Below are 10,235 nucleotides of genomic sequence, written 5' to 3'. Positions count from 1 at the left end.
TCAGAGTGATCAAGAATAACTTTTAATTTTGAACTTTCATCATAACGACCACAGAGCATGCAGCGTCCATCCTTCAGTCTGAAACTGTTTCAACTCTGTTCTTCTCTTATTTTGACAGATTCAACTCTTTTTCTAGCAGCATTTTTTTCTTTTTACTGTTTCCAGTCACAAAATTCACAGATTCAAGATAAATGATGTTTCGTGTTTTTACATTCAAATGGAAATGTTGCGAGAGATCATCAATCTTTTCAGTTCTCAGGATAAAAAAAAACTATCTCAGAGATGAACAAGACGTCCGTCTGATTTTAAATCAAACTGTCGACACATGCAACAACACACAGACACATTAACAGCAGGGACAGACCCAGTATTGGCTCATCAATACTTCATATTTACAGATACACTCACTGATTTGGTTTCAGAGCCTCAGAGAGCTCAGAGGCAGTCGTCAAATCAGGCAGTTTGTCTTTCACAGAATGATTTTTTATGTTTCTAAGAGCTCCTGTTCTATTTCTGTGATTGAGTATTAGTGTTAGGGTAAAAGAATTCTTAAAGAAAGAAAACAATTCATATCAGCAGATGTATCAATTCACAGAAATTTTAAGTAAACTTGTTTATTTAGGAGTCTTTTCGGGGTGCTGTAATAAGATCAGTAAGTGTATCTTTAAATTCTGAATATCAGTATCTATATAAATATTTAATCTCATATCGGTCCAGCCTTAATAAATACACACATTCAGATTCACACACACAAAAACAGACTTACAGCCTCAACCAATCAGAGAGCAGCACACAAACAAACAAACAAACATGCTGAGAATCACTATAGCAACCAAGCCATCACAACAGCAAGGCAACAACACACTCATCCAGGTAATATACAATCAGTGTAAGACCTCCAACATGGCCGCCATGCAGTCACACCGCCACGATGTCCAGAGCCTTTTCAAGTTCCTGCAAAACGGAAACAACGTCCACAAAGTTGGTTTATCTTCTTACTGCATGGAAACCAGCCACCAATTCTCTACAGGAAACACTGTCATAGGCCATGCCCCTCCAGGGAGGCGGGGCCTGAGGCACGAAGCAGATCCTGATCTCGTGTTTGGTGGTCGGAGGCGATGTGACCGCAGAGGAAACAACATCACGATCTTATCACATGAGCTGCACTGCAGGTTTCAGGTTTGTTGCATGTTTGTGCTTCCAGAATGAATCTTTAAAATCGTTGCTGAAATTCAGATTATCCATAGAATGAGTTGCTATGGAAACTCTCCAGCTTCCCGCTCAGTGGCTCAACGCTGTGGACAGTCGTCTCTCCACTAAAGATGAAGGTAATCCATCATTCAGATAAATCCTCTCCTGGATCAGTGAACCAGACCGAACGGTTCTGGTCGTCAGGTAGCAGAAGGTATTTTATTACTGAGAGTATTCGTACTGTCAGTGTTGTTGTCATCTGCAGTAAGTGCGTGTTTTATAACCTACCAAATGGGCCACAACGTATAAGTATAAAAGAAACTGCCACGGAAATGTTTTTGAAAGACCCCCATATACATTACACCGCACGCACAACTTCACACATTAACAGACTGGAAGCCATTCTTTCTGACATGAGTCAATTTCTGTATTTAAATCTAGACTTAAGACTAGACCTTTTTAGCTGCACTTTTTATGAATGTAGTTTTTGCTTGTTTTCTGTATGTAAAGTGTCCTTGGGTTATGTGGAAGGTGCTTAAAATTGAATGATTGTTATTATTAAAAATTTCACTGTGCCACTTTCTGGCACTATCGGACCAATAACCTGGGATACTGCAGGAGTCCTGGACATTGAGATACTCTGTTATAACACAGATAAAATGTCTTTTATGCCGAGAGAAAACTATCCAGAGTGTTGAGCCACCGAGAATAAAGCCTGACCCTCCTGGATGGAAACTTTCATTTCTTGCAGCTCCAACTTTCCATCACATGAAGCCCAAGAAATGCATAGCAACATGGTCCTCACTGCTGTCCAGGTGTGCTGTTCCTGACCAAAATAAGGCTTTTGTTTTGAAAAGGTAAGAGACTAATCCTTGAGCCTTCGTCCCTGCAAACTCTTATAATAGTTCTCCTGTTCAGTCTGGTTACGAATCTCTCGATCCAACAGAACTAGCGCCGTCTTGCGTCTCATGGCCATCTCCCTGCTCTTAGTGTCTGCTGACATCTCCACCTGTGGGTGAGGTGGGGGCAGGGCCAGGTTGGGGTCAAGTGCGGCATGAGGCGAGGCGGATCGGTGCGGCCGGAAGCTGCTGCCGTGGGCGGCAGAGTCTCCCCGGTTCAGGCTGTTGAGGTCATAGGTGTCTCGCAGGTCGCCCCCGTTGGACCCCCCCACCCACTCCCATGGGTTACCGTTACCTGCGAGGGGTGGGGCTTGAGGAGGGGGTGGGGCTTGTACGACAGGATGGTGAGGGGCATGGGCGTCCACTGTGATGATACCCAACCCCTCCCGCTGCTGCTCGGAGGGGGTGCGGTAGTGCGGAGAGTCGGTAGTGGAGGAGGTGCCGGAGCAGGTGGAGGTTGTCTCGGAGGATTTCTCCCCCGAGGAGGAGGAGGGGAGGAGGCCCTGCTGCTTCGACATGGCGATGACCTGCATGAGTCGTGGCTGGTTGGTGGCACCGCGGGCCGAGCCCTCCCCGCTTGTCTTCTCTCGGATGGCGAGCCACTTGGCCCGGGTCAGGGCACTCTTTGGGGACACTGGCGGAGGTCCTGCTTCAGGGATCTGCGGTGGTCTGGGAGTTGCCACAGCTTTGGCGCCCCCTGGAGGTGGTGTGGGGTTGCGACTAGAAGCTGCCCTCCGACACTGCACTGCGGGCTGGTAGATGGGGACCCGAGACCCCCCCTCGTCTGTTCCCACAGAGCCCACCTCAGAGCCATCCTCGCTGCCCTCGCGCTCCGCCTCGTCCCGGACGCTCAGGCCTCTCATCTCCATCGACTTCTGCTTCCACTCTGACACCAGCTGCTGCGAACGCATTGGGTCCATGGGAACCTGCACGGCCTTCAGACGCCGCTGCACTGGCTGCACGAGGTCCTCCGGTCCCGTGTTGGCCCCCAGCACCCCGTTAACATTCATGCTAGCCCTCGGCAGCGTGTTACTGAAGGTCAGCATGGTCTCCTTCCCCATGGGGCTGCGAGGCGCCAGCAGCTCCACGTCCACGCTGGCCCTCTTCAGGCTCCCCATGGAGTCCTTCTTCTGCAGGGGCCCCAGGCCCTCCAGCCGGTCCATGGGGGCCGGAGCTGCTGCTATCTCATCGTTACTCTCCGAGGCAGAGGCGGGACCCTTGTTGTAGACCGACTCGTGTCCCCGCTCTGTCAGCGCTCGCAGAGGGTCCTCCTTCGGGGGCAGGGGAGGCGGGGCCGGAGTGATGTCATCAGAGGACTTGAAGTTGGCAACAGCGTGAAAAGCCTGAAGAAGAAAAAATCATCAGTTTAAAGACTGACTATCCTCTGATGTCGCATTGTAAACTGATGAACTGCTGAAACTGTTTCACCTCTTCCGCTAATTAGTTCATTTTACGATCCCATCGTTTGTTTTCCTCTCAGACACTGAAAGTTTTACTGATCCAGTCACGGATGAAATCAAAATCACTTCGATACAGAAACTCTACAGAGACGCTGGAGGTCAGTCAGAGAAACTCAGTCTATATAATGATGTCTGAACTAAATGCTGCTTTTGTATTAATTAACGACCAGGATCATTTCTATCTGATCATTATTAACAACAATTTTAGATGTTTTACAGACAGCAAACAAACACCAACATACTGTTTGTCAAAGCAGCCACAGAAACTCAGCAACACTGAAGTCTGCATAAAAACTGAAAGGAGATGAAGAGGAAGTAAGACAGCGGCTGGACGTGGGCGAGACATGTGACCCATGACCAGTTTATCATAGTTTAGTGAGGAGGCAGCCACTTCATACAGGAGATATAAAGATGTGCATTCAACCTGCGTTGCACCTGCAGTCTGCCTGTTAACACAGACTCCAGCCATATTAAGTTTCAGGATGAAAGAAGGTATTTGCTTTTTTTTGTTTCTCTTCCCCTCTCTCTGCGTGACTCCACATTGTAAACAATGCAACAATGGACTAATACACATGATAATAAATGGATAAAAACAAATACTTACTACACATATAACCTATATCCCAGTAAGAAAGGGGAAAACACAAGTTTAAACTTTAATTAACTGGCGGTTTTTATAATTCCTGATTGATTTTAGGGGGTCCGGCAGCCCCCTCAGCCCCCGTGTTTGGGTGTTATTTAATAAAACAGTTTAATGTTAATGTCGAATTCTTTCCTTGTTTCTGTGACTGTCTGACGACTTTGACTGTTTATGTAACATTTTGATGTGTATTTTTATTCTGAGCTTTTTATGTTGGAGGTGCATAATCTTATTGTAGTGAAACATGTTGACTCATGTTTTCATCTTCCTGCTGCACAGAGACTCTCCATCAATCTACTGTTTTATACTGATGCAGTCGTCATGGCAACAGAAACACAAAGAGGTGTCCATGACAACAGCTGGACTGTTTGATCAGCTGCACAGAATCACCGAGTGTGTGTAGTGATGGGAATTACGGCTCTTTGAAGGGAGATGCGACACCACAGAATCCCACAGACACAAAGTTTCTGCATCGTGTGTTTTTTACAGCAGTGGTTCGAGACACCCGACCCCACCATTTAATGATAAATCCTGCTGCACCTCTGGACCGACCACCAGGCCCCCACTGTGGGAACCACTGGTTTACAGGATGAACAGTCTTTTCCAGAAAACATCAGTTTCTCTTTCATGGTGCACCAACGTGGAAATAGTCTCCCGGTCCTGCTCACCAGCGCCGGAACATCTAACTGTACGGTGCAGACCACTCTACCTACCAGGGGAGCTCCTCTGCTACTGTTAACTGCTGACTATACACAGCCGCAAGCTAATGCCATCGCGGCACAGTTGTGGTGGTGGACTTTAACCATTGTAACTTGAAAACTGTGCTGCCAAAATACTACCAACATGTCAAATGTCCAACCAGAGGCGACAAAACACTTGCTCACTGTTACTCCACGATCAAAGGAGCTTACAGACGTATCCTACAACCTCACTTTGGGAAATCCGATCACCTATCAGTACTTTCGCTTCCCGCCTACAAGCATAAAGTTAAGTGTACGCAGCGCGCTGTGAGGACAGGGCAGTGTTGGACTGCAGAACACACATCCAGACTCCAGAGATGTTTTGAATCAACAGACTGGGCAATCTTTAAGGATTCCACCTCGAGTTTGGATGAATACACTGAATCTGTCAGTGGCTATATTATAATCTGTGTGGATAATCCGATCCCAGCACGGGCCGCTGTCTTTATGCCCGCTTCGAAGCCCACAGCCCGGACCTACAGGCGACAGCAGCGCAGCGCCCACCCACTGCAGTCGATCCACAGGCGCAGAGGTTCACGAGTAAAACCTTTAAAAGGGTGAAGGCTGGCAAAGCTGATGTTGCATGTGAGTGCACTGGGTATATGGTTACGTGGGTTGTAAGCAGTGTTGTGCGCTAAAAGAGTGTTCAACGGTGAACTGAACGTATCCTTTTGCAACTAATGAACGCGAGCGTTGTTAAGTCACCTCGGCATGTCGGTGTTTTGGGTCACCGAATCTGATGAGTCACAGATTTTTAAAACGCCACGTCGAGCTGAAGCATCCGACCGGTCTGGGAAATATCTGCGAGTGAATGATGATCACAAGAAATCATTAAAGGGTCAGACGAGCCAACAGCCGTCAAACTAACAACTTCCTGTAAAGGAAAACAAGAAATGACCGTGAACTAGTTCGTTTGAATCTGCGTGAACTGACCTTTGAGCGAGCGCTGGTTGTGTTACTGTTATGCGGGCTGTGAGGGTCGTTGTGGGCTTTAAGCGTTACTGCATGGATGGTCTGTATTTGTTTATGTTCACAAAGGATGAGAGAGCCGGGACACCAAGCATTTCACTGTACTTTTGACAATAAACTTCTTCACTCTGCAGGATTTTAGTAAAATCAGTTTTCTGCTCAGAGAGGGTGGAGAATAAAACAGAGATTTTAACTTTTTGACCTCGTTAGTGAGAAAATGATTCAAATGTTTGACGTGAAGGTCTGTTTGTTATCATCAGGTCTCCAGTTCAGACGCCTCCGAGTTTCAGATCTCACCAGATAAGCAGCGATGAAGGCTCCGATGAGGAAGCCCACGTACACGTCGATGGGATGGCTGCGATGCTGAGTGATCTGAGTCAGACCCGTCAACGCCGCCGCGATGGCGAAAGCAAAGACCAAGACGGGTTTCAGCAGCTTGGTGCTGTCGGAGATGGTCGAGTTAAAATACATCTGAAAGCAAACAGACAATCAACAGTCCGAGATTAGTTTACTTCTAATAAACATATATTAACACTACAAAAGTATGAATTACATTTTAAAATTATATGTTGAACTTTATAATCTTACATCCTCTAAAAATAATCAAACAAAATTCATTTCATGGATGAAAACTGAATTTCATGAACAGCTTCTCAGTTCTCATGTGGACATGTAGGGATACTTTTCACAGTAAAAGCTCTGTTGTGTTTTGTAAGAACAGGAAGTGACATCATGGCCGTGGTTTGATAGTTTGTAGTTTTAAACAAGCTAATGTTAGAAACAGCCGCACATCTTCTCATTACAGTAAATTATTATTTATAATAAATCAGCTGGTGAGGAGCAGGAAGTTAGCTAAGCTGTTAGCATTCAGTTAGCATTTTAACTTTTAATTAATTGATTTTTGCATCTTAAACTGTGAACTCATACAGCTGCTGACTTTCATCATGCGATTTCTTTTTAGGGTTTATGCTAAGTTGTTTGCTTTTATTCAGTCAGACGTTGTTTAAAACACAGTCTTCCTCAGTAAAAAGATGAAGATGAAGACTCTCTGAGGTCCAAACCAGTCTGAGTTTTAACCAATAGTCCAGACTTTATTCTGTCCGACATGTTGGACTTTATAAACGCGTGAGAACAGTAGAGCCTGCTGGTCGAGACCCTCAAGGGTCCATTTATGTTAAAGTAAAATCTAAAAAGAAGTTCTGTCGGTTTGAACAAAGATGATCCGAGAGAAATAAGCTGATGACACGTTTTCTTACAGAAACATAAACAGCAGCGAAGGCAGACAGAGTTGCATGCTGGGAAGGGAAGGTTTTCCTGTCGGGACAGAAGAAAGAAGAAGAAAGACAAACTTTAATCAATAATCACTTTAATCCTTCCATCACATCAGACGTGACGTCCCGACCAACAGAAACACAGCACGAACAGGTAACTCACCTGGCGGCCATGATGGCATGCTGGTCATGTCCCGAGCAGATGTCTTTAGTGATGTAAGCGTTTCTGTCGCACGACATGCCGGCGAGAGTGTAGTTCGGTTTACAGACGGTGAGGAAGAACGGAGCGTGGTAACCTGTCGACAGCTGGATGATGTCAGTGACCAACGCCGTCGCACACAGACCGAACACGTGCACACCTGCAGAGAGAAAGACAGGTGTGAGGACTGAACACCTGCAGAGAGAGACAGAGGTGACTTCTAGGTGGTGGTGCAGGTTTTGGGTGTGTTGCAGGTTTTGAGTGTGGTGCAGGTGAGGGTGCTGTTGCAGGTGCAGGTGAGGGTGCAGGTGAGGGTGGTGTTGCAGGTGCAGGTGGTGGTGCAGGTGAGGGTGGTGTTGCAGGTGCAGGTGAGGGTGCAGGTGAGGGTGGTGTTGCAGGTGCAGGTGGTGGTGCAGGTGAGGGTGGTGTTGCAGGTGCAGGTGAGGGTGCAGGTGAGGGTGGTGTTGCAGGTGCAGGTGGTGGTGCAGGTGAGGGTGGTGTTGCAGGTGCAGGTGGTGGTGCAGGTGAGGGTGTGGTGCAGGTGGTGGTGCAGGTGAGGGTGTGTTGCAGGTGCAGGTGAGGGTGTGTTGCAGGTGCAGGTGGTGGTGCAGGTGAGGTGCTGTTGCAGGTGCAGGTGGTGGTGCAGGTGAGGGTGGTGGTGCAGGTGAGGGTGGTGGTGCAGGTGAGGGTGTGTTGCAGGTGCAGGTGGTGGTGCAGGTGCAGGTGGTGGTGCAGGTGAGGGTGTGTTGCAGGTGAGGGTGGCGGTGCAGGTGAGGGTGTGTTGCAGCTGAGGGTGGTGGTGCAGGTGCAGGTGGTGGTGCAGGTGAGGGTGTGTTGCAGGTGCAGGTGGTGGTGCAGGTGAGGGTGTGTTGCAGGTGAGGGTGGTGTTGTAGGGTTTGGGTGTGTTGCAGGTGCAGGTGGTGGTGCAGGTGAGGGTGGTGTTGCAGGTGAGGGTGGCAGTGCAGGTGAGGGTGTCTTGCAGCTGAGGGTGGTGGTGCAGCTGAGGGTGGTGGTGCAGGTGAGGGTGCAGGTGAGGACGGTGTTGCAGGTGAGGGTGGTGGTGCAGGTGAGGGTGCAGGTGAGGGTGGTGTTGCAGGTGAGGGTGGTGGTGCAGGTGAGGGTGTGTTGCAGCTGAGGGTGGTGGTGCAGCTGAGGGTGGTGGTGCAGCTGAGGGTGGTGTTGCAGGTGCAGGTGAGGGTGTGGTTGCAGGAGAGGGTGTGTTGCAGGTGAGGGTGGTGTTGCAGGTGCAGGTGAGGGTGCAGGTGAGGACGGTGTTGCAGGTGCAGGTGGTGTTGCAGGTGAGGGTGGTGTTGCAGGTGAGGGTGGTGGTGCAAGTGAGGGTGTGTTGCAGCTGAGGGTGGTGGTGCAGCTGAGGGTGGTGTTGCAGGTGCAGGTGAGGGTGGTGGTGCAGGTGCAGGTGAGAGTGTGTTGCAGGTGCAGGTGAGGGTGTGTTGCAGGTGGTGTTGCAGGTGAGGGTGTGTTGCAGGTGAGGGTGCTGTTGCAGGTGAGGGTGTGTTGCAGGTGAGGGTGGCGGTGCAGGTGAGGGTGTGTTGCAGCTGAGGGTGGTGGTGCAGCTGAGGGTGGTGTTGCAGGTGCAGGTGAGGGTGCAGGTGAGAGTGTGTTGCAGGTGCAGGTGAGGGTGTGTTGCAGGTGAGGGTGGTGTTGTAGGGTTTGGGTGTGTTGCAGGTGAGGGTGTGTTGCAGCTGAGGGTGGTGTTGCAGGTGCAGGTGAGGGTGCAGGTGAGGACGGTGTTGCAGCTGAGGGTGGTGGTGCAGCTGAGGGTGGTGGTGCAGCTGAGGGTGGTGGTGCAGGTGAGGGTGCAGGTGAGGACGGTGTTGCAGGTGAGGGTGCAGGTGAGGGTGGTGGTGCAGTCAGTCTCGTACCCACGAAGCGGACCGTCCTCCTCAGGAAGGAGTTGAAGTTGCAGCCTCCGGCGTTGATGCTTCCCTCCGGTCTGCGCAGCTTCAGCCGGGACTGCAGGCAGTAGATGAGACCTTCAACCAGCATGATCTGATCCACAAAACAAAGTGACCCTCAGAACCTGACAGGAGTTCTGTTTAGACCCTCACAGCTCCTGGTTCAGGTTCAGGAGAGATGGAGGTCTCTGTGGTTACTGCTGAGAGTCAGTGTGGATCCACCACAGTACAACCGGACTCTACCAGACCCGTGTGTGTGTGTGTGTGTGTGTGTGTGTTACCGAGGCAGCAGGTCCGGCGAACGCGAGGCTCAGCAGCATCAGCAGTGGGATCAGTTCGTCTCCTCCGTCCACATACGGCATGCTGAGGTCTCTGTCGTGGCAGCGGAAACCCACCTGAGCCGGCTGAACCACGTCAGTCAGCTCCAGGAAGTAAAGAGACACCATAGAAGAAGCCACGATGGGCAGCTGCACACACAACAGTCATATCAGGTCTTAATACAGAGTGAACACACCTGCCGCCCCAAACACCCACAGAGCCCCACATGTGGATTCATCCGCCGCTGGAAATAGTCCCCAACAAACGCACTGTTTCCTCCTGTTAGTCTGATGGAAACTACAGCGAGCAGCTGAGGGAACTACAGCGAGCAGCTGAGGAAACTACAGCGAGCAGCTGAGGGAACTACAGCGAGCAGCTGAGGGAACTACGGAGCCGTTTAAACAGGAAACTGTAAATTTAAAGATGTCCGCCTTCAGCAGGAACCAATGGGCTCGCAGCTGAGAGCCGCAGACAGGAAGTCAGACAGTACCCCGCCCCTCCCCGCCCCTCCGCTCCTCCACCGCTCCTCCAAAACCCTCCCCCGCCCCTCCGCTCCTCCACCGCTCCTCCAAAACCCTCCCCCCGCTCCTCCCCGCTCCTCCCAAACCCTCCCCCCGCTCCCCCGCTCCTCC

At 50.0% G+C, this 10,235-nt stretch overlaps 1 protein-coding gene and 2 long non-coding RNA genes across 5 annotated transcripts in view; 2 read left to right on the top strand and 1 right to left on the bottom strand.

The window, feature by feature from the left end:
- plppr3b (phospholipid phosphatase related 3b) overlaps positions 1–10,235 on the bottom strand; it is a 12,169-nt gene continuing 1,934 nt past the window's right edge. For all 3 annotated transcript variants that reach the window (XM_044200954.1, XM_044200955.1, XM_044200956.1), the window contains 6 exons: positions 9,567–9,752; positions 9,253–9,379; positions 7,334–7,529; positions 7,156–7,213; positions 6,197–6,370; positions 1–3,433 (listed from right to left, as the gene is read on the bottom strand). In XM_044200954.1, the coding sequence (XP_044056889.1) occupies positions 2,057–3,433; positions 6,197–6,370; positions 7,156–7,213; positions 7,334–7,529; positions 9,253–9,379; positions 9,567–9,752 (2,118 nt within the window). In that variant the 3' untranslated portion in view covers positions 1–2,056. The remainder of the gene's footprint in view (positions 3,434–6,196; positions 6,371–7,155; positions 7,214–7,333; positions 7,530–9,252; positions 9,380–9,566; positions 9,753–10,235) is intronic.
- Positions 3,448–6,290, top strand: LOC122878305. The gene is made up of 3 exons (XR_006378445.1): positions 3,448–4,042; positions 4,470–5,515; positions 6,160–6,290. It is a non-coding gene; the product is annotated as an uncharacterized LOC122878305 (long non-coding RNA).
- Positions 6,305–10,235, top strand: part of LOC122878306 — a 10,827-nt gene continuing 6,896 nt past the window's right edge. Inside the window, exons 1-2 of the long non-coding RNA XR_006378446.1 lie at positions 6,305–6,441; positions 7,158–7,324. This is a non-coding gene — a long non-coding RNA (uncharacterized LOC122878306). The remainder of the gene's footprint in view (positions 6,442–7,157; positions 7,325–10,235) is intronic.

The sequence above is a fragment of the Siniperca chuatsi genome, linkage group LG6 (genome assembly GCF_020085105.1).
Source record: "Siniperca chuatsi isolate FFG_IHB_CAS linkage group LG6, ASM2008510v1, whole genome shotgun sequence".
NCBI classification, from domain to species: Eukaryota; Metazoa; Chordata; class Actinopteri; order Centrarchiformes; family Sinipercidae; genus Siniperca; species Siniperca chuatsi.
The sequence above is the reverse complement of the archived record's forward strand: the minus strand, read 5'-3'. Positions and strand labels throughout refer to the sequence as shown.